We start from the raw sequence: 25,955 nt of genomic DNA, 5'->3' as shown, positions 1-25,955 counted from the left end.
TGCTGACAAAATGCTGCGAACACTCATTGGAACTCTGCAAAATATTTGGATAACCCCTCAACTTTTCTTGCATGCATGATGCCATTTCTGCTGCCTTTGGTCCGGACCAAGAGATCACTAGCCACTTTATTAGGTACACCAGCACAACCAAATGGTTGTGGTGATAGCGGCGTGATGTAGTGCAGCACTGTAACCTACAACCACAATAATATTAAAACTAGGGGTGTCCCAATCCATTATAGCTATTAGGGATGTAACAATATGAAAAATTAATATCACTGTGACAAACATTATCACGGTTATTATTATTGCGATAATGTTGAATGTGCTCAAAAAGTACTGGTACATACACTGAAATAATAACTACTGGTAAGATAAATAGACAACTATTTTGCATGTTTTGTGTTTCTTATCAGAATGCGTCCACTAAAGTTTTAAATTTAGAATTGTATCTGATTTAATGTCAAATATTTTGTTGTTTTAAATATTGGTTTGTACTGTAGCATTTTAAGATGTATTTAAATGAAAAGTGCGTAACGAAAATCAAATCTATTAATGTTATTTAATATTTCTGGCAGGTGTTGTGGCGTCCTACTTTGCTACTCTGTTCAGCTGTCCTTGAATGCACCGTAAAAAGACCTCCGTATTGTATTCTTCTGGGTGTAGAACGATCACTCTGTGCTAAGAGAGCCAAGCTTGTAGGTTCAATGTGCACAACTAAATATTTAAGTTGCTCAGACTGTAAAGGGTTTTCATAAGTTTCGATTTGGGTATGTTGTTTCTTAATGGGGAAATACGTTAATGGCTCTTGTTTTCATGGTAACAAGCGAGCTGGCACAAGCTAATCCGTGAGTTTATCAAAGTGCAGTTATCAATTACGGGTTTTCCATAATTTTCATTTAAAACGGTAATATTAACCATCGGGAGTTTTACCGTGGTATACTTATTACCGTTTCTCGTTACATGTCTAATTAATATCAGTTCGATTCAGCCAAAAAACAAGTATGGGCCAAGACTTTGATAAAAGCAGTCCTGCAGCGCATTTACAAATCTTAACAGCCTCTAAATATCCTCCAATAAGCCAATCAGTTGGACTTTTCTTGTATGTTAGTCAAGTCATTTACAAAAGTACACATGGTATCTACGCAACAGCTAAGCACACAATAGCACACAAGCAAGGCATATGTAATAACTGAACAATATTGCAGTCGATATCCGCACATTTGTCAATTTGAACATGTATAAAATAATTATAGTTGCATAGTACTTACACATACAAAGTATCCAGTGTCCAGATCATTTAACTTGTTGCATCATTAACGTAATGAATTATTGTGGCCACTAGGTGTCGCCAAAAAAACAATTACCTTCACCTTAAAGACAGAATAAGTAATACAACGTTATAAATAGTAATAATACTAATACATTGGTTAGTCCTTGTCGTACATAAATATATGTATAATTTGTGCTGATATTGTATCAGATCAATATCGGTATCAGCCAATATTCAAGGCTCCAATACACGTATCGTATCGGAAATTAAAAAGCTGTATCTGGACACCCTAAAATAAAACACTGTGAAAATCTAAAGAAATGGAGACATGAACAATTGATTAATCCATGACTTTTGAATGGAATGTGTGAAAGTTATTAACTCTTGTTTCCAAACCATGGCAGGAGGCGTTAGTGCCGCGGCATGGATGTAGCTAAACTACCTAGAGCGGATGTCATGTTGTACTTCTTTGGACAGAACACTAGATGAGGCCAAATCAAAAGCGCCTCTGTTAGTACATCTGTTAGTACTGCACTCTGTTTTGCCTCAATTGCTTCATGAAGCAATTAATAACTTGTTGATGAGCCTCTAGCCTCGTCGGTAAGTGTTGGAAATCCCTTCTGCACTGACCTTCTTGAAGAGGCGGATGACGTCCTCGGTGATCTGCGCCAAGCGGACAATGACATTGTTGGTGTAGATGTCACTAAGGGTGGCGTGGTCGCGACTCTCGCGTCGGGTCTGGTTGAGTACCAGGTACCAGCAGTTGACAGAGGACAGCAGGTGCTGGTCTTTCCTGGAAAACAAGATCATTATTGTTGTGACCCCACTTTTTCATGGCACATTTTTAAGTACAAAATCAAAGACAAAATAACAACAAAAATGACCAACATATTTCTTAACTGCTAGACAGTTTTGATGAGTATGCTTAGTTGATTGTCATTGCCTTAAAGGCCTACTGAAACCCACTACTACCGACCACGCAGTCTGATAGTTTATATATCAATGATGAAATCTTAACATTGCAACACATGCCAATACGGCCGGGTTAGATTAGTAAAGTGCAATTTTAAATTTCCCGCGTAATATCCTGCTGAAAACGTCTCGGTATGACGACGTCTGCGCGTGACGTCACAGATTGTAGCGGACATTTTGGGACACCATTGTGGCCAGCTGTTAAGTCGTCTGTTTTCATCGCAAAATTCCACAGTATTCTGGACATCTGTGTTGGTGAATCTTTTGCAATTTGTTTAATGAACAATGGAGACAGCAAAGAAGAAAGCTGTAAGTGGGAAGCGGTGTATTAGCGGCCGGCTGCAGCAACACAAACACGTAGCCGGTGTTTCATTGTTTACATTCCCGAAGGATGACAGTCAAGCTTTACCATTGGCCTGTGGAGAACTGGGACAACAGAGACTCTTACCAGGAGGACTTTGAGTTGGATACGCGCTACCGTGAGTACGCAGCTGCGGCTTCCAAACATTTGATCGCTTGCCCGTACGTGCGTGCCGCTATGTGCATGTCATGTACGTAACTTTGGGGACTTGGGAGAAATATACACTACCGTTCAAAAGTTTGGGGTCACCCAAACAATTTTGTGGAATAGCCTTCATTTCTAAGAACAAGAATAGACTGTCGAGTTTCAGATGAAAGTTCTCTTTTTCTGGCCATTTTGAGCGTTTAATTGACCCCACAAATGTGATGCTCCAGAAACTCAATCTGCTCAAAGGAATGTCAGTTGTGTAGCTTCTGTGACGAGCTAAACTGTTTTCAGATGTGTGAACATGATTGCACAAGGGTTTTCTAATCATCAATTAGCCTTCTGAGCCAATGAGCAAACACATTGTACCATTAGAACACTGGAGTGATAGTTGCTGGAAATGGGCCTCTATACACCTATGTAGATATTGCACCAAAAACCAGACATTTGCAGCTATAATAGTCATTTACCACATTAGCAATGTATAGAGTGTATTTCTTTAAAGTTAAGACTAGTTTAAAGTTATCTTCATTGAAAAGTACAGTGCTTTTCCTTCAAAAATAAGGACAGTTCAATGTGACCCCAAACTTTTGAACGGTAGTGTATGTGCTGTATGAACTTTGCGGAGGTGAACGGTACTTTGGGCTGTGGGATTGAGTGTGTTGTGCGGACGGGAGGGGGGAGGTGTTTGTTATGCGGTATTAATTTGTGGCAATATAAGCCTGGTTGTGTTGTGGCTAATAGAGTATATATATGTCTTGTGTTTATTTACTGTTTTAGTCATTCCCAGCTGAATATCAGGTCCCACCCGCCTCTCACAGCATCTTCCCTATCTGAATCGCTTCCAATGCCCTCTAGTCCTTCACTTTGACTTTCCTCTTCCACGAATCTTTCATCCTCGCTCAAATTAATGGGGAAATCGTCGCTTTCTTGGTCCGAATCGCTCTCGCTGCTGGTGGCCATGATTGTAAACAATGTGCAGATGTGAGGAGCTCCACAACCTGTGACGTCACGCTACTTCCGGTACAGGCAAGGCTTTTTTATCAGCGACCAAAAGTTGCTAACTTTATCGTCGATGTTCTCTACTAAATCCTTTCAGCAAAAATATGGCAATATCGCGAAATGATCAAGTATGACACATAGAATGGACCTGCTATCCCCGTTTGAATAAGAAAATCTCATTTCAGTAGGCCATTAAAAAACGCATCAGTCTTGATCCACTGTTGATTTTCTAACATGCTAACAACCTTTCAGACATCCTTTGTCACTAGTCACTAGGGGTGTGATTTTTGGCCTCAGATCTTCTCTTTACTTTGAAACTAGCTTATAGAAGTAAACATTTACAACTATAATAAACACAGTAACACATTTTTATAATGTTTATCTTATTAGATTTAAAAGTTGTTAGTATTGTTGTAAATCAGATAATGTATGATGTATTGAATGCTACCTACCATTTTTTAACAAAAAGTGTCTAATGCACGATAAGTAATAACTATTGGTTCCCATTTAAATTATTTGGGTTTTGCCCTTCGAGCCTTCCTGTATCCAGAGACGTACTCCCTGACTAAGTAAACAACAAAACGACCCCAAAATAATTTTGTAATAATAAATAAATAAATGATAAATGGGTTGTACTTGTATAGCGCTTTTCTACCTTCAAGGTACTCAAAGCGCTTTGACAGTATTTCCACATTTACCCATTCACACACACATTCACACACTGATGGTGGGAGCTGCCATGCAAGGCGCTAACCAGCAGCCATCAGAGGCAAAGGGTGAAGTGTCTTGCCCAAGGACACAACGGACGTGACTATGAAGGTAGAAGGTGGGAATTGAACCCCAGTAACCAGCAACACTCCGATTGCTGGCACAGCCACTCTACCAACTTCGCCACGCCGTCCCCGTAATAATGAAAACAAGAAAAATAAATATATTGATTTCACCACTTCAGTATTATTTATATACTGTTATTATCCAAGGTATCGATACTATCGACATCTTGATCGTTCACCCCTACTTTATATTGAAGTTATAGCGGTGTGTATGCATGCGTGTAGAATGCTTAGCCATTCCTATTCATTTAGTCTTCCAATGATAATAATACTTGGAATAAACTTATTTTGAATAAATAGTTTATTTTCCATAAGGTGGTGAAGATGAGCATCTTAGAAGAGGTTTTGTACTGTGGATAGATGACTTATTCGTTACAGCTCGCTCTCAAATTTCAGCCGATGTTTTTGCAAGACACGCACCTTCCTGGAATTTACGCAACTCCTGCATGTGGGTAAATGTAAATATGGAAATATAATTGTGTCTCCCTGAGCATGCATCCCTTTTGAAGGAATCTTTCCCGTGAGTACAATCTTTAGTCATGTAAACACAGCCGTGGTAAAGATCAGTTAAAAAAAGGCCAATATCTGCCTCCACCCAATGCCATGACAGGGACATCTCTAGTGTGTGAGTGAGAGAAGGAAAAGCTTGACTCACTTAGAGAGAGGTGGTCAAACATTGAATGTTGGTTTGCATGTACATTGTTAGATATCATTTGCAATATCTAGACCCCAAATATAAGACAAACAGTCTTTTTTCACACTATCTTATGTTCAGGTGAATACAAATGTGTCAGGAATTTCACATGACTTTATTTTACTTTGTCTGCTTTATTGTTACAGTATTTTGAATTGCATAAGTCAGTGATTCTAAAACAGTGGTACGCCAAATAAATGTAAATATGTACAATATATGGAGCATCAGTACTGATGATGTTTGTGCATTGTGTGCAATGTTACAGTGGCCAAATGTGTTAAATATACTTGTTAAATAAAACCTCTGTCTTGTTTTAAAGCAGGGGTGCCAAACTCGTTTTCACTGAAGGCCACACCGCAGTTATGGCTGCCCTCAGAGGGCTGCTTGTAACAGTGAGTAATAAATGAATATAAATGTATAAGGAATAGCCTCGTGATATTATTATACAATTGCACATGGATTTGATCATTATATCATTTTTTTACATTCTCTGTAGATAGGCAGCTCAGTCGCCATCATTTTACCGTTGAATTTACGGTGTTTTTTTTACAGTAAATGTAAAAATGGTACCATTGTGTTTTTAACGTTAAAATTCTGGCGACTGAGAGGCCAATTTTTCATATATACGGTTGTTGTTGTTTCATGGTGAATTACTATACATGGAAAAACGGTACAACTGTTTTTTTACGGCAAAATTCTGGCAGCAGAGCAGACAGTTTAGATTTTTTTTTTTTTTTTACCTATTGTCATTTTTACAGTGTACAATTATGTGGATAGCTCACTTTAAAAGTATAAGAATATCAGATATTTATTTTATTTTAAAAAGTGTAATGTATGATAATATGCATTGCATTATTAGTAAACACGAATAATAACTCATAGTTTTTATTATTACAGATGATAACCACTTTCAAACCTAAGTTCATACCAATTTAACTAACATTACATTATTAACATTAACAACATTATTATTACAGATTCATTCATAAGTACTTTCCTTTTCTAAATGCATACACATTTAATTTAATGATTCAATAAAATGTAATATTTCTTACATTATTAGATAATCCATCCATCCATTTTCTACCGTGTGTCCCTTTTTTGGGGTCACGGGGGTGCTGGAGTCTATCTCAGCTGCATTCGATAATAATAAAGTTGATCATATATGCAAATGCATGCAGCACAAGTATATTTTCAGCCACTTCAAATGATGTGGCGGGCCATATCTGGCCCCCGGGCCTTGAGTTTGACACGTGTTTTAAAGGAATACTTGGCCTGCTATGTACGCTACTGTATTTTAATGGTACTTGGAGAGCCAAGTGTTTTCTGAAGTGGTATTTTGTGAAAAAAAGTGTGAGAACCACTGGCATAGGTTATTACAACAATACAACCAGCGTGCATAGACCTTCACCATGACTTCAATGGAAAAAAACAGTTACAACAAGGAGACGGCAACCTATGGCTCCCGAGCCAAATGTGACTCTTTTGATGACTGCATCTGGCTTTCAGATAAATCTTAGCTGACAATGCTTAACACGATAAGTAATGAATGATTCCGCTGGAAATCACACTGTTAAAAATAACGTTCAAAATGTAAAACATTCTCATGCATTTTAATCCATCCATCCGTTTTCTACCGCACCTTTTCAAGGTTGCGGGTGGCTCTGCCAATCCCAGCTGTCCTTTTATTAATATCTTGCTATTTTTAGGCCATGTCACGACTCACGATATACTGTATATCTCGATATTTTGCCTTAGCCTTGAATGAACACTTGATGCATATAATCACACCAGTATGATAATTCTATGTGTCTACATTAAAACATTCTTGTTCATACTGCATTAATATATGCTCATTTCAAACTTTCATGCAGAGAGGGAAATCAAAACTAAGTCAATTTACCAAAACGGTATTCATTAAACAGTTATTAAGCAGTGGCACAAACATTAAAGATTAAAGTACCAATGCTTGTCACACACACACTAGATGTGGTGAAATTTGTCCTCTGCATTTGTCCCATCCCCTTGGGGAGCAGTGGGCAGCATTCATGTCATTTCAAAAGAGAAAGTGCAAGATTGTCAGAGACATTTTAAAACAAGCTATTAGTGCACTTGTGTGCATGATGTCACTAAGATGACATATAAAAACAACACTAAATTAAAGTGCACTTTTTGGACAGAATGCCACTATAATATTTTAAAACAAATAAAGTGCACTTTTGTGCATGATGTCACACACGATATTTCAATAACTGTCAAATAAAAATGAGCTGCATAATAGGAAATCAAATAGTGTATGTCCTTCGCTATGTGGTAGGTTCCTGCGGACGTTATCTCCTTCTGTTATTGACTATGTTTTTCATACGGTGTTGATGTGGCAATGGAAGACGCCAGGCAGGCCCGGCCCTAACCAATCTGGCGCCCTAGGCAAGATTTTAGGTGGCGCCCTCCCACATCGGCAGTGAAGTGTATATACTCACAAGAAACCGAATAGCTTTGTCTTTGACCTTTTTTTTTACTTAAAGAAAGCAAATTAACAATCAGAATTGTTAACAAGATAAAAAAAAACTAAGGATAAATAAATGAATACAAAAAATAAAAAATGAATATATGAAATACAATATTTTTTACATACATAAACACAAAATAAAACGTGTCAACAAATTGCATAAAATAAATTAAAAATACAATATAAATAAGGCACTGCACAAAACAAGATATCAAACCAGTATGACTTTAACACCTATATTACAAAAAAAGGGGATCCAACAGAGTTCTCTATTTGTGCTTTTTAATATTGCATTAACTAGAATGACTTACAAATTACTGTACACCAGGGAGTACTGTAATTACCTAACGTTACATTATTATTTTCCATAACAATTTAGCCCCCTTCACAATATTAACCCGACGTTAAAACAGAACTAGCTATTTATTGATTAGGAATTGCCGAATCATGTAACATTAGCTTAATGCTAAAGGTTACTATCACATTCTGTAACAGACAAATAATTTCATGTAGGCTAACGTTACCTACCTGCTACCTCTGTCTTTTTTTCGTTTCTCCTCCTCTTCTTTTCTCTTTTTTCTTCCCTGGGCACCTGACAGTTTTGGCCGTTTTGACATCTTGTGTTGATTTTTTGATGTGGTAAGAGTCATGATACGGGAAGGGAGGGGGCGCACCGTGCGGGGGGAGGGGGGGTGTAATGTTGTAACAAATAATATTTCTATTAAATAGGCTTTACTTTGCATTTTAATTAACGTGGGATTATTTTATGTATTTACAAATAATAGTACCAACTTTTTTATTTTTTCCTCCAACATTTGTGGCACTGGCGTGGCGCCCCCTGATGGACGGCGCCCTTAGCATTTGCCTATACGGCCTATGCCACGGGCCGGCCCTGACGCCAGGCTCAATTGGGTCAGTGCTGGTTGCTTCGGCATTTTGTTGGGTGTGGCACCGGCCGAGATGTTGACATGCGGAGTTTCAAGCACTCCTTATTCTCTAGCGGGTGCCTTTTCAAATGATGCTACAAAATAGTAGTGCTGCTACTTTTTGTAGCAACGCTTTTGCCGCATACTTGACATATTACGGTTGTCTGTTCAACATCTTCTCGCTTGAAGCCTGTAGCAATAGGAATTGCTTGTTGGTGTGTTGTTCCTACCCGGAAGGTTTTAGAGTGACGCACCGAGAGAGGTGTGCCGGTTTTGTTGTATGACAACTGTTGAATAAAAGTTCCCTGTGAGTAGGGTAAAGCTCAACCGTCCAGTTTGTATAGTCATTGAAGACAGAACAAGCTGAAACATGGTGGCAGCGGATCGTTTTGAGCGGTGAGGACAGCGCAGGTACCGAAAAAACTGAGATTTTTTTCGAACGAAGCTTAAGGAAGCTAAGTGCTGTTAGCATAACAGTGAGCTGCGCGTCATGACCACTGAGCAGGCAGAGAATACAAGATCAAGAGGTACGAGGATGGATGGATTAAAACCCCCTCAACAATGGTGTACGGACTCTGTGAATCTTGCCAAGTCATGGGAGACCTCTGTGAATCTTGCCAAGTCATGGGAGACCTGGAAAGAAGAATTAATGCTGTATATCGAGCTAGCAATGCCGGATGCAGAAGAAACAGCGCGGGTAAAACTTTTTTACTACCTCATTGGAGAACGCAGCAGAGAGCTATGTGGAACGCTAAAAGGCTCAGACACAAGAGTGACTGTTTCCAGTTTGATCACTAAGCTAGATGGACATTGCAACCCCAAAGTGAATGAAACCGTGGAAAGATACAGATTTTTCGCACGAAACCAAGCTGCGGGAGAATCAATCGACACGTATGTGACCGACTTGAGATCGCTGGCAAGTTCCTGCAACACTGGGCAATTAAAAGATTCGCTAATAAGAGACAGGATTGTTTGCGGCACGCACAGCTCAAGTTGGAGAGAAAGACTACTCAGAGAGGACAAGTTAGATCTGGACAAATGTTTACTAATTTGCAGGTCAATGGAGATTTCACGAGAGTACAGCAAAGCAATAGAAGAACATGGCGCAGAGAATGTACGTGCAGTAAAACATGCAACAAGAAAAGTCAGGATTAATGAAATATATTGCAAATACTGTGGAAAAACACATGAAAGGCTCAAGCAAAAGTGCCCAGCTTTTGGGAAAAAATGTAAGAAATGTGACCTGAGGTTTAGGTATGATGAGTAAAGGCTCTCATGGTAATGTTCTGAAAATAAGCTAAAGCTAAGGTACATTGTTCGGTAACTAAAAGAAGAAAAAAAAAAAAGAAAAGTTATGCACTGTGAAACTGAATGTAATATTTGTTTTGCACTAAGAATGTTTTAAATAAGTAGCAATTTGAAAAGGCATACTATTTTGAGTTTGTATAGTAGCATCTTAAAAATTTAATTTGGTTGGATTTAATATTTGAAAATAATACTGTCTTTTTTAAAAGAAAAGGGATGTAGCAATAGGAATTGCTTGTTTGTGTGTTGTTCCTACCCGGAAGGTTTTAGAGTGACGCACCGAGAGAGGTGTGCCGGTTATGTTGTATGACAACTGTTGAATAAAAGTTCCCTGTGAGTAGGGTAAAGCTCAACCGTCCAGTTTGTATAGTCATTGAAGACAGAACAAGCTGAAACAAAGCCAAACCACCGCCAGACGATGCTGTTTTTCTTGGGAATTAATTATTCTTCCTCCATTTGTTCCCTGCTTAGGCTGCTGCCTCCGTGACCCGACCTCGGATAAGCGGAAGAAGATGGATGGATGGATGGCATTTGTTACCAGATTCGCACCTTCTCTCTCTTGTATTACCACTCGCACCGCTCCGCTTGTACCACCTGCCACAGCTAACTTTACCCATGCAACTACCTCTCTGCTCGGCGAGGGCGTATGACATTGTACGCGCGACAATATGTGACGTATGGGTGCGCTTGTTTTATCTTTCTGTGAGAAGGAGAGACAAGAAAGAGTGAGAAAAGCCTGAAGTGTAATGCACACAGCTAAAAGCAACTGCGTAAGAATATATACTCAAGAAATAGTCATTTTCTTGATCGCACAGAGACAAACCCGCGATACATCGAGTATATTTGATATATCGCCCAGCCCTACTTCGACACACGCCATGCTACATTTGCATCGATATATTCAGCGGGGGACAGCAGGAAGAAAGCATGCCAAGAGCGACTGTGCAGAGTGCAAGCTAGTCAGCAGCAACTCCGTGTATAGACCCGACAAGGTGACTTCAATTCGAATCGCTTTGCTGGTTCTTTAGCAATAGTGAGGAACGGAAAGCCATTCACAGATGGCGAGTATGCCAAAACATTCATGCTTGATGTGGCCAATGAACTTTTTAACGACTTTTCGGATAAAGACAAGATCATTAGACAAATAAAAGACATGCCTCTGTCAGCAAGAACTGTTCAGGATTGCACCATCATGATGGCAAATCAAGTGGAGGAAACACAAGTGAAGGACATAAATGCAGCGCCATTCTTTTCCCTCGCTTTGGATGAGTCAACAGACGTAAGCCATTTATGACCAGTTCAGCGTGATTGCAAGGTATGTTGCCGGTGACATTTTGCGTGAGGAAAGTCTTGCTGTTTTGCCAATGAACGGGACAAGAAGAGGGGAGGATTTATTGAAGTCTTTCATTGAGTTCGCTAAAGAAAAATATCTACTGATGGATTTGAAACACTAAATGGTCCCTAGTGTGTGAATGTCAGTGTGAATGTTGTCTGTCTATCTGTGTTGGCCCTGTGATGAGGTGGCGACTTGTCCAGGGTGTAACCCACCTTCCGCCCGAATGCAGCTGAGATAGGCTCCAGCACCCCCCGCTACCCTGAAAGGGACAAGCGGTAGAAAATGGATGGATGGATGGATGGATGGATGGATAAAATTGTTTCGGTGTGTACGGCTGGTGCTCCGTGCACGGTGGGAAAAACAAAGGATTTGTAGCACTTCTTCGTGAACATGAAAATAGGCCCATCCCAAGTTTTCATCGCATTCTACATCAGGAGGTGCTTTGTGCTCAAATGTGTGGCGAGCAGCTTGGTGAGGTGATGTCACTGGTCAATCCAGTGGCCAACTTTATTGTTGCCCGAGCTTTAAATGATCGCCAACTTAAAACACTGCCGGATGAAGTTGGGAATGATTATCCAGGTCTGCTTTTGCACAGCAACGTGCGTTGGTTGTCAAGAGGGAAGGTGCTCAGCCGCTTTGGGCTTGCCTGAGCGAAATCCAGACTTTTCTTGAAATGAAAGGTGTCGAGCATGCTGAACTAGCTAACACTGAGTCATAGGCCCCAATGCTGAGCACCCACGTGGGATTGATGGCAACTTTCAATCTTTAAAGTAATTTTTGAAAAATCAATCTTGTTGTTGTTAAAGGCCTACTGAAACCCACTACTACCGACCACGCAGTCTGATAGTTTATATATCAATGATGAAATCTTAACATTATAACACATGCCAATACGGCCGGGTTAACTTATAAAGTGACATTTTAAATTTGCCGCTAAACTTCCGGTTCGAAACGCCTCTGAGGATGACGTATGCGCGTGACGTGGCCCGGCGAACACGGGTATGCCTTCCACATTGAAGCCAATACGAAAAAGCTCTGTTTTCATTTCATAATTCCACAGTATTCTGGACATCTGTGTTCGTGAATCTGTTTCAATCATGTTCATTGCATTATGGAGAAGGAAGCCGAGCAAACAAAGAAGAAAGTTGTCGGTGCGAAATGGACGTATTTTTCGAACGTAGTCAGCCACAACAGTACACAGCCGGCGCTTCTTTGTTTACATTCCCGAAAGATGCAGTCAAGATGGAAGAACTCGGATAACAGAGACTCTAACCAGGAGGACTTTTGACTTGGATACACAGACGCCTGTAGAGAACTGGGACAACACAGACTCTTATCAGGATTACTTTGATTTGGATGACAAAGACGCAGACGTGCTACTGTGAGTATGCAGCTTTGGCTTTTTTTTGCGTATGTACGTAACTTTTTTAAAATATATAAGCTTTATGAACCTTGGGTTAGGTGAACGGTCTTTTGGGCTGAGTGATTGTGTGTGTTGATCATGTGTTTGAATTGTATTGGCGTGTTCTATGGAGCTAGGAGCTAGCAGAGGAGCTGGGAGCTAGCATAACACGTACCGTACCGTACGTGCGCGTCATGTACGTAACTTTTTAAAAATATATAAGCTTTATGAACCTTGGGTTAGGTGAACGGTCTTTTGGGCTGAGTGATTGTGTGTGTTGATCAGGTGTTTGAATTGTATTGGCGTGTTCTATGGAGCTAGGAGCTAGCAGAGGAGCTAGGAGCTAGCATAACAAACACGCAGGTGTTATTATGCAGGATTAATTTGTGGCATATTAAATATAAGCCTGGTTGTGTTGTGGCTAATAGAGTATATATATGTCTTGTGTTTATTTACTGTTGTAGTCATTCCCAGCTGAATATCAGGTACCGTGAGTATGCAGCCTTGGCTGCTAAACATTCGATAACTTGACCGTATGTGCGCATCACGTACGTAACTTTTTAAAAATATATAAGCTTTATGAACATTGGGTTAGGTGAACTGTCTTTTGGGCTGAGTGATTGTGTGTGTTGATCAGGTGTTTGAATTGTATTGGCGTGTTCTATGGAGCTAGGAGCTAGCAGAGGAGCTAGGAGCTAGCATAACAAACACGCAGGTGTTTTTATGCAGGATTAATTTGTGGCATATTAAATATAAGCCTGGTTGTGTTGTGGCTAATAGAGTATATATATGTCTCGTGTTTATTTACTGTTGTAGTCATTCCCAGCTGAATATCAGGTCACCCCCGGCTCTCACAGCATCTTCCCTATCTGAATAGCTTCAACTCCCCACTAGTCCTTCACTTGCACTTTACTCATCCACAAATCTTTCATCCTCGCTCAAATTAATGGGGAAATTGTCGCTTTCTCGGTCCGAATCTCTCTCACTTCATGCGGCCATCATTGTAAACAATAGGGAACTTTGCGTATATGTTCAACTGACTACGTCACGCTACTTCCGGTAGGTGCAAGCCTTTTTTTTATCAGATACCAAAAGTTGCAATCTTTATCGTCGTTGTTCTATACTAAATCCTTTCAGCAAAAATATGGCAATATCGCGAAATGATCAAGTATGACACATAGAATAGATCTGCTATCCCCGTTTAAATAAAAAAAAATCATTTCAGTAGGCCTTTAATCTTGTTGTGAGTTTGGTCTGTTTTACATTAAAAAAAAGTCACAAATCATATAGTCTATAATTAACAAAGCCTAACCAAGATTTCATTGTGCCCATTAATGAACTAATGACACACTCATCTTGGCTTTGAACACACTGCACACGAGCGAAATAAGTCATACTTAGTCAACAGCCATACATGTCACACTAAGGGTGGCAGTATGAACAATCCCAACACTGTCATAAATATGTGCCATATAGTGAAACCACACTAAACAACGACAAACACATTTTGGAAGAATATTTGCACCGCAACACAACATTAACACTACAGAACAAATTCCACATCAACCTTAAGAAAGTCAATGACTTCCCCATAAAAGTGGGTGACATTGTTATCACCAGGAAAGATGAGGTCACCTACCTAGGTTCCATTCTAGAGGCTAACCTTTCCTGTGATAAAATGGCAACCAAGGTAATCAGAAAGGTTAACCAACGAACGAGATTTCTCTACAGAATCTCCTCTCTGGTCAACAAAAGCACCACGAGGATTCTGGCGGGAACTCTCGTTCAACCCTTTTTCGATTACGCATGCACCTCCTGGTACCCTAGCACCTCCAAACCCTCAAATCTAAACTCCAAACATCTCAGAACAAGATAGTCAGGTTACTTCTAGACCTCCACCCCAGATCCCACCTCACTCCTACCCACTTCTCTAAAGTGGGCTGGCTCAAGGTGGAGGACAGAGTTAAACAACTTGCACTGAGCCTAGTCTATAAAATCCACTACACCTCCCTGATACCGAAGTACATGTCAAACTACTTCCTTAACGTAAACGACCGCCATAACCACAACACCAGGGGGAGCTCCACTAACCACGTTAAACCCAGATTCCGAACTAACAAAGGTCTTAACTCATTCTTTTTCTATGCCACATCAATGTGGAATGCGCTCCCAACAGGTATAAAAGAAAGGGCATCTCTATCCTCCTTCAAAACCGCAATAAAAGTTCACTCCAGGCAGCTACAACCCTAAACTAACACCCTCCCCGGATTGCTAATAATCAAATGTAAACAATCAAATGCAGATACTTTTTCTTATGCCTTCTGATCTCTCTCTCTCTCTCTCTCTCTCCTCTCTCTCTCTCCTCTCTCTCTCTCTCTCTCTCTCTCTCTCTCTCTCTCTCTCTCTCTCTCTCTCTCTCTCTCTCTCTCTCTCTCTCTCTCTCTCTCTCTCTCTCTCTCTCTCTCTCTCTCTCTCTCTCTCTCTCCACTACTTTCTGTCCATATCCTACCCCCCCTCCACACCCCTGATTGTAAATAATTTAAATAATTCAATGTGATTGTCTTGTGTGATGACTGTATTATGATGATAGTATATATGATAGTATATATCTGTATCATGAATCAATTTAAGTGGACCCCGACTTAAACAAGTTGAAAAACGTATTCGGGTGTTACCATTTAGTGGTCAATTGTACGGAATATGTACTTCACTGTGCAACCTACTAATAAAAGTCTCAATCAATCAATCAATACTACTATGATTACATCGATATTTTTTAACATCACAAAATCTTCTTTCAATTTTTTAAATTTATACTATGTTTATAAACTCAGGAAATATGTCCCTGGACACATGAAGACTTTGAATATGACCAATGTATGATCCTGTAACTATTTGTATCGGATCGATACCCAAATTTGTGGTATCATCCAAAACCAATGTAAAGTATCAAACAGAAGAACAAGTGGTTATTACATTTTAACAGAAGTGTAGATAGAACATGTTAAAAGAGAAAATAACCAGATAGTAACAGTAAATTAACAAGTAGATTAATAATACATTTTGTACCACTTGTCCTTAATAATTTTGACAAAATAATAGATTGATAAATGACACAATATGTTACTGCATACGTCAGCAGCTAAGATAGGAGCCTTTGTTTGTTTACTTACTACTAAGACAAGTTGTCTTGTATGTTCACTATTTTATTTGAGGACAAAATTGCAATAAGAAACATATGTTTAATGTACCGTAAGATTTTTTTTTGTTAAAATAAAGCCAATAATTAAATTTTTTGTGGTCCCCTTTATTTAGAAAAGTACCGAAATATTTTTGGTACCGGTACCAAAATATTGGTATCGGGACAACACTATTACACACACACCGAGCACCCACTGGCAGAAATCGGCACCTATGCACTGAGTGGCTCCTGAAGTTTTACTATCTCGTGGATATGACTGAACATCTGAAACAGCTCAATGTGAAAATGCAAGGCATCGGAAATACAGTCTTATCCCTTCAGCAAGCAGTGTTTGCATTTGAAAACAAGCTGGAACTCTTTATTGTGGATATTGAAACAGGTTGTTACTACACATTGAAAAACAGAGAATTTAAAGATGCACGCACAGCAAGTGACCCCGCTCAACATTTTGATCTGCAGCAGCTAGCTGGCTTCACATCTGATCTCCTGCTGTCATTTAAAGCACGCTTTGGAGATTTTTGTGAGCGCACTCGTCTTTTTAAGTTCATCACCCATCCACACGAGTGTGCAGTGGACAAAGCTGACCTGAGTTGCATCCCTGGTGTCTCTCCATCAGAGATTTTGAGCTAGAAGTTGCTGACCTGAATTCTTCAGACATCACTGAATGAAGATTTGGAAAGACTTGCACAACAGAAAGCAGAGCTGGCCAGCAAACACAAGTGGACAGAAATGAAAAAACTTCAACCCGAAGACCAGCTGATTGTCAAAACTTGGAACGCGCTTCCCGTCACATACCACACACACACTGCAGCGTGTGAATATCGCCATATTGACCATGTTTGGCTCTACGTATGCATGTGAGCAGTCGTTCTCACATCTGAAAAACATCAAGACCAACCTATGATCACGTTTAACGGATGGAAGCCTCAACGCCTGCATGAAGCTTAACCTCACCACGTATCAACCAGACTACAAAGCCATTAGCAAAACCATGTATCACCAGAAGTCGCATTAATGGTAAGAAGTATTTTATTTATTATTGGTTAGCTTCAGAATAACAATGTTATTAAAAAGAATAAGAGACTTATGATACTCTAAAAATGTTGGTCTTACTTAAAAATGAACGCATTTAGTTGCATTCAGTGTTAAAAAATAATGGCTCTCAAGGAAATACATTTAAAAATATTTGGCTTTCATGGCTCTGTCAGCCAAAAAGGTTTCTGACCCCTGAACTATAGGTTCCTTAATACTGTAAACCAGTGTTTTTCAACCACTGTGCCGCGGCACACTAGTGTACCAGGAGATATTGTCTGGTGTGCCGTGGGAGATTATGTAATTTCACCTAATTGGGTTAAAAATATTTTTTGCAAACCAGTAGTTATAATCCGTTGTTGAGTGTCTGTGCTGTCTACATCTCGGCAGAGTAACCGTGTAATACTCTTCCATATCAGTAGGTGGCAGCAGGTAGCTAATTGCTTTGTAGATGTCGGGAACGACGACAATGGTTTGCAGGTAAAAAGGTATCTAATGCTTAAACCAAAAATAAACAAAAGGCGATTGCCGCTAAGAAAAGGCATTGAAGCGTAGGGATGGCTATGCCAAACTAAAACTGAAATGGCTGCAAAGTAAACAAAAACAGAATGCTGGACGACAGCAAAGACTTACAGCATGTGGAGCAGACGGCGTCCACAAAGTACAACCGTAAATTACATGACAATCAACAATAAAATAGAAGCGCAAGACAAGAACTAAAACACTACACACAGGAAAACACCAAAAAACTCAAAATAAATCACGGTGTGATGTGACAGGTCGTGACAGTACACCTACTTTGAGACAAGAGCTATAGTGATGCTATTGGTTATGGTTTGAATTCATATCAAACAATGCGAGAACGACTTTTTATTGTCAATATCGGCTGCTGAGATTAATTTTTAAATTTTTTCTGCTAGTGGTGTGCCTCAGAATTTTTTCAATTAAAAAAATGTGCCTCGGCTCAGAACAGGTTGAAAAACACTGCTGTAAACAATCCAACAATAGACACTTTCCTTACATATTTACTTCCAACCCTGCCTTGTGACACCATAAACTGCATTATACTCTATGTGGGCGTCAACATATAATGATGCAAAGACCCGCATTGCTACATAATGAGTTTAAGCGCATGCTGGCAGGGGTGCTTTGAAAAGAGCTGCACACAAACACTGCTAGACAACACTACCCATATACACACACTGTTCTTTCAAATTCATTCCTCCTGCTTGGATTTTATCCGAGGCGAGCATTAATCAATCTAGCCACCCTGAGAGCAGACAAAGAGCGAGAGGAGGGAACACGGTAGTCATGGCGGGAGGTTTGCAACTTCAGGGGGCTCCCAAAAATCATGGTAGGGCTGCACAAAAGACAGAAACAAAATTAAATCGTTATCACTAACATAACAGGAGGGTAAAGCAGAACAAGACAATGAGAATTTGAATAATAATCATGACAAAAACGGTGTGATTTCTTTAAAACATAAACATACTATTGAGGGTGAAGTGTCCAGCTTGTCAACATACCAATAGATGGATTTAAAATGCAGTACAACACAAATACAGCCTTCCAGATGTTTTATACTTTTGTTTGAGGAATTTATTTGATATGTTTACTGTTTTAGTTATAATAGAACATTCCCTCGACTAAATTTTTTTATTATTATTATTTTATTTTTTAAATGGTACGACATATTGTTGACATGAGGCTCCGTGAACCAGGATGTAGCCTGCAATAATACAGACATTTTGATGGTTTGAAAAAAAACACAAAAAAAACCACACGCAAATATGGCCCTGCACATTTTTTATACAATATACCAGACGACCTTTTATTATCTGAGTTACAACAGAACAATTCCCCCTACTACCAATTTAAGAAAAAAGGTACTGTATGTTCTTGTCGTATTACTTTATACTACACGAAAAAGGAAGTCGCGTGCCAAGATATGTTTACTGCCTAGATGGATAGAAAAAAACACAAATAAATCCCTGCACATTTTTTACACTTTATACTGGAGAAAAAGAACACATATTACAACATAATAATGATAAAATATATATACAGTCGCGATCAAAAGTTGACACACTTGTAAAGTACATAATGTCCTTGAGTTTCCAATTATTTCTACAACTCTTATTTTTTGTGATAGAGTGATTCTAGCACATACTTGTTGGTCACAAAAAACATACATGAAGTTTGGTTCTTTTATGAATTTATTATGAGTCTACTGAAAATGTGACCAAATCTGCTGTGTCAAAAGTATACATACAGCAATGTTACTATTTGGTTACATGTCCCTTGGCAAGTTACACTGCAATAAGGCGCTTTTGGTAGCCATCCACAAGCTTCTGGCAAGCTTCTGGTTGAATATTTGACCATTCCTCTTCACAAAATTGGTGCAGTTCAGCTACATTTGTTGGTTTTCTGACATGGACTTGTTTCTTCAGCATTGTCCACAGGTTTAAGTAAGGACTTTGGGAAGGCCATTTTAAAACCTTAAATCTAGCCTGATTTAGCCATTCCTTTACCACTTTTGACGTGTGTTTGGGGTCATTGTCCTGTTGGAACACCCAACTGTGCCCAAGACCCAACCTCCGGGCTGATGATGTTAGGTTGTCCTGAAGAATTTGGAGGTAATCCTCCTTTTTCATTGTCCCATTTAAAGCACCAGTTCCATTGGCAGCATAACAGGCCCAGAGCATAATACTACCACCACCATGCTTGATGGTGGGCGTGGTGTTCCTGGGATTAAAGGCCTCACCTTTTCTCATCCAAGCATATTGCTGGGTATTATGGCCAAACAGCTACATTTTTGTTGCTTAGCCTGCCGGCGGCAACCCGCATGCGCTTCCTGGACCTGAGGCGGGCAGTGCTGGACCGGACCGGCTGCACCGCCGAGGACCACCGACGCCGGTTCCGGGCGCTGCGTCTGGGGCCGGAGGACCGCCCGTTCGACTCTGGCAGTAGCTCCGGGACAGCGACAGCCGGGTGGTGGAACTGGTCGTCCTTGAGCAGTTCCTGGAGGCCATCCCGGCCCAGACATCAGCCTGGGTCCGCTATCACAGCCCACGTGACCTGACAGTGGCAGTGACACTGGCGGAAGACCACCTGGCGGTGCATCGCGAGGCGCGGAGGGAGGAGAGGACCGCGGAGGCAGCCGAGCGCCCAGGGCCGGCGGTCCCGCGGCGCCGCACGTCTGACTTTTCTTCTGCCCTCTCACAGGTCCCGACGCGCACCGTACCAGCGCCGCACAGACCGCGCGCGCCACAAGAGACGGCGTTAGCCTATAGAAGTTAGCAAAACCCAAAAACCTTTGCAAGTGCTTCCTTGAAGTAGGAGAAAGCCACTCAACCACTGCCTGGATCTTGGCAGGATCGGGTTTGAGATGGCCCTTCTCCACGATGAATTCCAGAAACGACACAGATGGCGAATTACATTTGCACTTCTCAATTTTTACATATCGACAATTCTCCAATAACCACTGATAGGATGAGACGGACAGGGCGGACGTGTTCATGGAGCTCTCTGGAAAAGATAAGAATGTCATCAATGTACACAGAACAGAATTGATTGATCACGTCCCTGATGACATTGTGAATTAAATTTTGGAAAATCGCGGGCGCATTAGTGAGGCCAAAAGGCATAACTAATTATTCAAAATGCCCCATAGGGGCGTTAAAATTGGTCTTCCACTCATCCCTCTCCTTATTTCTCACCAGGTGATAGGCATTGCATGTCTAATTTAATGAAAACAGCTGCTGAAGATAAAGAAGCAAATGCCGAATCCATAAGTGGCAAAGAAAAGCTATTCTTCACAGATATGTCGTTAAGACCACGATACTTTCCCTTTCTGTCTTGCCTCTGGTGAGGGCGGTCGCATTTTTCTCCGCTCCCTCCTTCCCTGCTTGCTCTCTTTGTTTTTGTCTTGTCTGAACTATTTTGAAGCCTCTTTTCTTGAGCTGTCCTCAAATCTAAACATCAAAATGAATTTGATCAACTGGACTCTCGACGCAATTGACACAGTCTTTTCGACAAGGAAAAGAGGCTCGGGGGAGCCTGGCTGCCCTGATGGAACCATTGCTGCGGGGTACGTGAGAGATTCCTGGAATACTTGGAGAATCATGTGCCTCTCAGTCCTTTCCATCGAGGACGTGGAAGACATCTACCTATTTGGAGCTGTGATCGCAGGGCATTTGCTGATTGGGCTGGGCATTGCTCTGGTGTATCGTCAAATTCGGAAGACGATGGCAGCCACTCAAGGGGCCAACAGGCTGTTCAACGCAATGGAAGGATTGGGTCGTGCTGTGGGATCACAGACTGGAGCGATTGCTGATTTGAATCGCAAGGTAGATTCCATCTTGATGATGTTACAGAGAGAATAAATTGGAATTGTCAGAGCCAGCATATAGAGCAGGAATGTCATTGTTTTGACTGCTCGAAGAAAAAACAACATCTTAATCTACGATTTGACTCCCTCGAATGGCCTTGAGGAACAGGCTGTTTGAAAACACTCCCCTGAGGACTCCTCAAAGATGGACGCTTTTGACCTTTCCCTTTTTTTCAAAAGCACCTGGGTCGGACTCTTGAACTCTTGAACTCTTGGGGCCGGCCTCGGCCCATAAAGACAATCCAACATCTCACCCAAGTTAATTGGGCATACATGCACGCACACACCCCTCCCCAAATCAACGCCTTCACCACTGCTTTATTCCTCCGGGGTTGTGGGGGCTGAGCAGCGCTCAACAGCAGCTGCCGGCCTCCAAAGTCCTGTTGGATGACTCTGTTGCGAGTTGTTGTGATTAAATGTACCATGTTTATGTGTGCCATGCTATGTGAGGTTTTTTTCCTCGGACTCAGTCTGGACCATTCCTGAGGGTCCAGCCTCAGACTGATATTTTTTTTTACTTCCCCCCTTCCCCAATGTCACCTTTTTCCCACCTTTTTAAGGAGCGCCTAAGTGAGGCTGATCCGTTGGCGGTCCCGTCTTGTCTCCCTGTAACGTATGTCTGCTCTTAGCGGGATTGTGCCGAAAATGTAATTTCAGTTCTTATGTGTCTTGTACATGTAAGAATGGACAATAAAGCTGATTGATTGATTGATTGATTGATACTTTTCTGAATGAAAAAAAAACCCTCACCCAATAGTGAGGAAATGGGCGAATGAGACCCGCCACGAGAGACAAGGAAATATTTGTTTTTTCTCTCTTGGCTGTAGGCAAAGGCGGTGGCCCTACCTCTCCTTTCCGTGTCTGTCCTGCTTGCCTCTTTGTCTTGTTTAACTATCTTGTAGCCTCTTTTTGCACCGCTCTCCAAAACCTAATCAATGGAATTGATCAATGAGCCTAAAAACTGACAAGATCTAGGGTTCGGGGAGCCTGCCTGTCCTGTCGGAACAATTTTTGCTGAACACACAACGGACTCTTGGGAGAAGAGAAGTGCCGTGTGCCTGGCGACCCTTTCAGTCTAGTACATTGAAGATATCTACCTATCCAGAATCATTATACAACAGCTGCTGATTGGTGTAAGCGTTGCCCTGGTGTATCGGCACAGTCGAACAGCCGAACACAAACAATTAGCGTGGCAAAAAGTATTCCGGTTCTGCCCCGATCAATACTAGGATTATGAAGTTTAAGCCATGGGAGACCTAAAACAATGGGTGCCGATTGACATGGAAGTATAAAGAACCTCATGGTGATTGCCCGCTAGCTGTTACGCCAAAGTCTTAGCTTGATGCATTTCCCTCGCTAGTAAACGACCATCTAAAGACCAGATCTCTTAAGGAGAACAAAGTTCAACTTTAGCAATTTTATGAATGTCCACAAAGTTTGAGTCCATGAAGCAATCATTGACCCCTTATCAACCAATAAATGTAACAATCTTGACACTCCTTCCCCACCTGACTAAGTCCTGAAAGTTTAAGTGTTTTTCCAGATCTACGAGCCTGAAGGTACTTACACAAATCATTCGTAGTTGGCTGTATGTTTCCCCCACCGCAGGATGAAAAAAGGTGTGAGGAGCAGGAGGTGCGAGCGCCGTCTACCTGAGAGGACGGCTGGTGCAATTGGACATATGATGGCCCGGGCTCCCACAGTATAACGGCAGAGACAAAATCTCCGCAAACGAGTTTGCTCTGCAGCGGACAGTTGTCGTCCAAGCTGCATGGGCACCTCTGCAGCTTCTCGAGGCTGATGAGTGGCGATTATGGCAGGGATGATAACAGGGTAGACTCACTTTCCATCATTGTAACTGAGCTACTGTGATGAACAATTTCTCTTGTGGATCATTAAAGTTTGTCTAAGTCTAAGTCTAAGTCTTGCTGCTGTCGATATCACTCCCATAGTTGAAGAAGTAAGGTATCGGCTATTCTCCTTAGCATTTGTGTATTTTGTCATCTAGGCGAATGGCTAAGTCAATAAGTGTGTCAAGGATGGCAGTTTCATCACGGGTAGCAAGTTCATTCTTGATGTGACAATTGCGGAAAATGCTGCATATAGCAACGTCATTAAATCCGCTCTCGGCAGCCAGGATGCGGAAGTCTATGGAGTATGCGGCCACAGAAAGGTTTCCTTGCTTAAAGTCCAGCAGGCAGCTGCCTGCTTCTCTGCCCTTCAGAGGGTGATCAAACCCTTTCATAATTTCTCTAGTACACAAGGGTAGTGGTGACATTTTTACCAAGGCCCAGGCGGCGGCTTTGTCAGCAACAGGCTCATGGTAAATGCAATTTTAGCCTGGTCAGAAGAATAGGAACCCAGCTGTTGATTGAACACCAATAAGCATTGATGGAGAAATTGGAGGAGTGAGGAATATTGGGCTCCCGCAGTGTTGGAGGGATAGTCGCTGGTGAAGGCAGGCTGGTCCCCGCCCCGGCGTGACTTACTCCTGCATCGGTAACAGCACTCGCCTGATTGACGTACTCGTTGAGGGTGCCGACATTGGCAGACAGTGTTTGGAAGGCAGCTGTCAAATCACGCAGCAGTTGGTCGTGATTATCAAACGTCTGTCCGAAACCAGTGATCGCAGAGTGAACACGTTCCCTTTATGCAGGGTCCATGATGCCCAGTTGAATTGTCACGATTGGCCTTAGCAGGAGGAGGAGATCCCGTGGCAGGCCAACGACCAGATGGGGGGATTACATCTCCTCTCTGGCCGGAGAACGCTTCGGGATCCCCCAGGAGGAAGTTGCTAATGTTGCTCTGGAGAGGGAAGTCTGGAGGTCTCTGCTTGAGCTGTTGTCCCCGCGACCCGATTCCGGATAAGCGGTTGAAGATGGATGGATGGATGGATGGCTTAGCCAGAGTAGGACCCTAACGCAGAGACGAAAGAATAATAATAACCAAAATTGCACTTAAAATGGAGTGGGGAAAAAACAACTAAGGACGCACACAAAAGGTGTGGAGAAACTCAGGTTGCACACAAAAAGGTGTGGAGGGAAACGAGTTAACACTACACAGCAGACAGAGCAGAGCCACAGGAACGAGGAGCATGAGTGGAGCCAGAACCGAGGAGAGGAACACGACTAGAAGGGTGTAGCATTAAGAATCAACTGGCGCCGAGTGGATGGGCTGGAGAGCTTAAGTAGTCAGGTAGCTAATGGGTAGGAGGTTTGAGCAGGGTGGCTCCGCCCGTTAGTCCGAAACCAGGCACTGCAACAAACTGAACATAACTCTATCTCCTGTCCCACCCCCTAATGTTATGTTGTTGAATGTGATATACTGTACGGCATCTGTTATGTTAAAAACGGTGAAAAAAGTATAATTTGAGACCTTTAAGTGTCGTCTTCCTGGGCAAGCTCCTATGCTAATCAACTGTTGATGAATATAGCTTTTTTATGCACATTATGCACTTCCGAAAAGTCCTGTAAAGTACTTAAGAAAATAAGACATCTTGTTGGTATTGGATGTTATGGCGTCATTGGTATTTCTAAAACATATATTATTAACATTGAGAAAGCACTATGATGCCGTTCGAGATGACAATGAATAAGAGAGAAACCGTGAACACCGTAATGTGATGAAAAGAATAATTAGATTGCAGGATAAACCCAAAGCAAGATGTCACCATAACGTGTATATCACGGTTGAACAAGCCAACTTATGTGTGCCAACCATCTGTGCTTTACGGTCCAACGCCACCATCTTAATCACCCATATTCTCTGATGTGTCACAGCCAGGACTCCCAGAAGGAAGTATGTATTTATCAAAACCAAAGCCTCTGCTCAGTGAATGCTTTTAATCCTCTACATTCTGTCTGCCGGCTGCTTATCAATCAAACATTCCAGAAAACGAGAGCCAGACGGTTTTACAAACGGCAAAAAGGGAACGGCGTGGGCGCACGCTGCTAGCTCGTTTTACTTTTAATGGTTTGCACGTCCAGCCGTGGTTATTACAGGAGGAAGGGCGCCAATGTTTGCTAATGCACAGCTGCATGCAGGCAGCTTTGGCTTAGAACGAGAAGATACTGTGAAGCAGCTAATACATGCTGACACCAGCTGCACTGCACTGTGATAATAGCATCCTATTGACTGCTGGCTGCAAATAAACCACACATGGAGATTTTGTTTAACCCCCGACCCTAAAAGTGCCGGCGATTGCCTGACGACCACTCTAGTGTGTATCCCGCCTTTCACCTCGAATCAGCTGGGATAAAATTTGGCTCACCCGCCTCCGTGCAGGGTCAGCGAATTAAGAGTGAAACAAGAGCAAATTATGAAGCAATTTGTTTTGTCTTGAACATATTTTTAAATAGTGTTAGATAAAACACTAATAATACTTGCTTTGTCGCCTATAACGCAAACGATTTCAACGTTTTCTTCAAATAGCTTTGCAAAATTGCACAATGACGCATGCGCATGTAATTTTTGTATATGCTGTGGGTCTTACATTCTGGTGTTTGTCAGGACCCTGGGATGCAGAAATGGCTGGTAAGTGTAAGAAAAAGCCCTCTTGATTCAGAGTTTCACTT

General features: G+C 41.5%; 1 protein-coding gene across 5 annotated transcripts in view; it reads right to left on the bottom strand.

Annotated features, from left to right (window-relative positions):
• The window catches only part of srgap3 (SLIT-ROBO Rho GTPase activating protein 3), a 256,795-nt gene that overhangs the window by 130,887 nt on the left and 99,953 nt on the right, over positions 1–25,955 (bottom strand). For all 5 annotated transcript variants that reach the window (XM_062054132.1, XM_062054140.1, XM_062054149.1 and 2 more), the window contains exon 3: positions 1,904–2,066. In XM_062054132.1, coding sequence (XP_061910116.1) covers positions 1,904–2,066 — 163 coding nt within the window. The remainder of the gene's footprint in view (positions 1–1,903; positions 2,067–25,955) is intronic.

The sequence above is a fragment of the Entelurus aequoreus genome, linkage group LG01 (assembly GCF_033978785.1).
Source record: "Entelurus aequoreus isolate RoL-2023_Sb linkage group LG01, RoL_Eaeq_v1.1, whole genome shotgun sequence".
Classification (NCBI taxonomy): Eukaryota; Metazoa; Chordata; class Actinopteri; order Syngnathiformes; family Syngnathidae; genus Entelurus; species Entelurus aequoreus.
The sequence above is the reverse complement of the archived record's forward strand: the minus strand, read 5'-3'. Positions and strand labels throughout refer to the sequence as shown.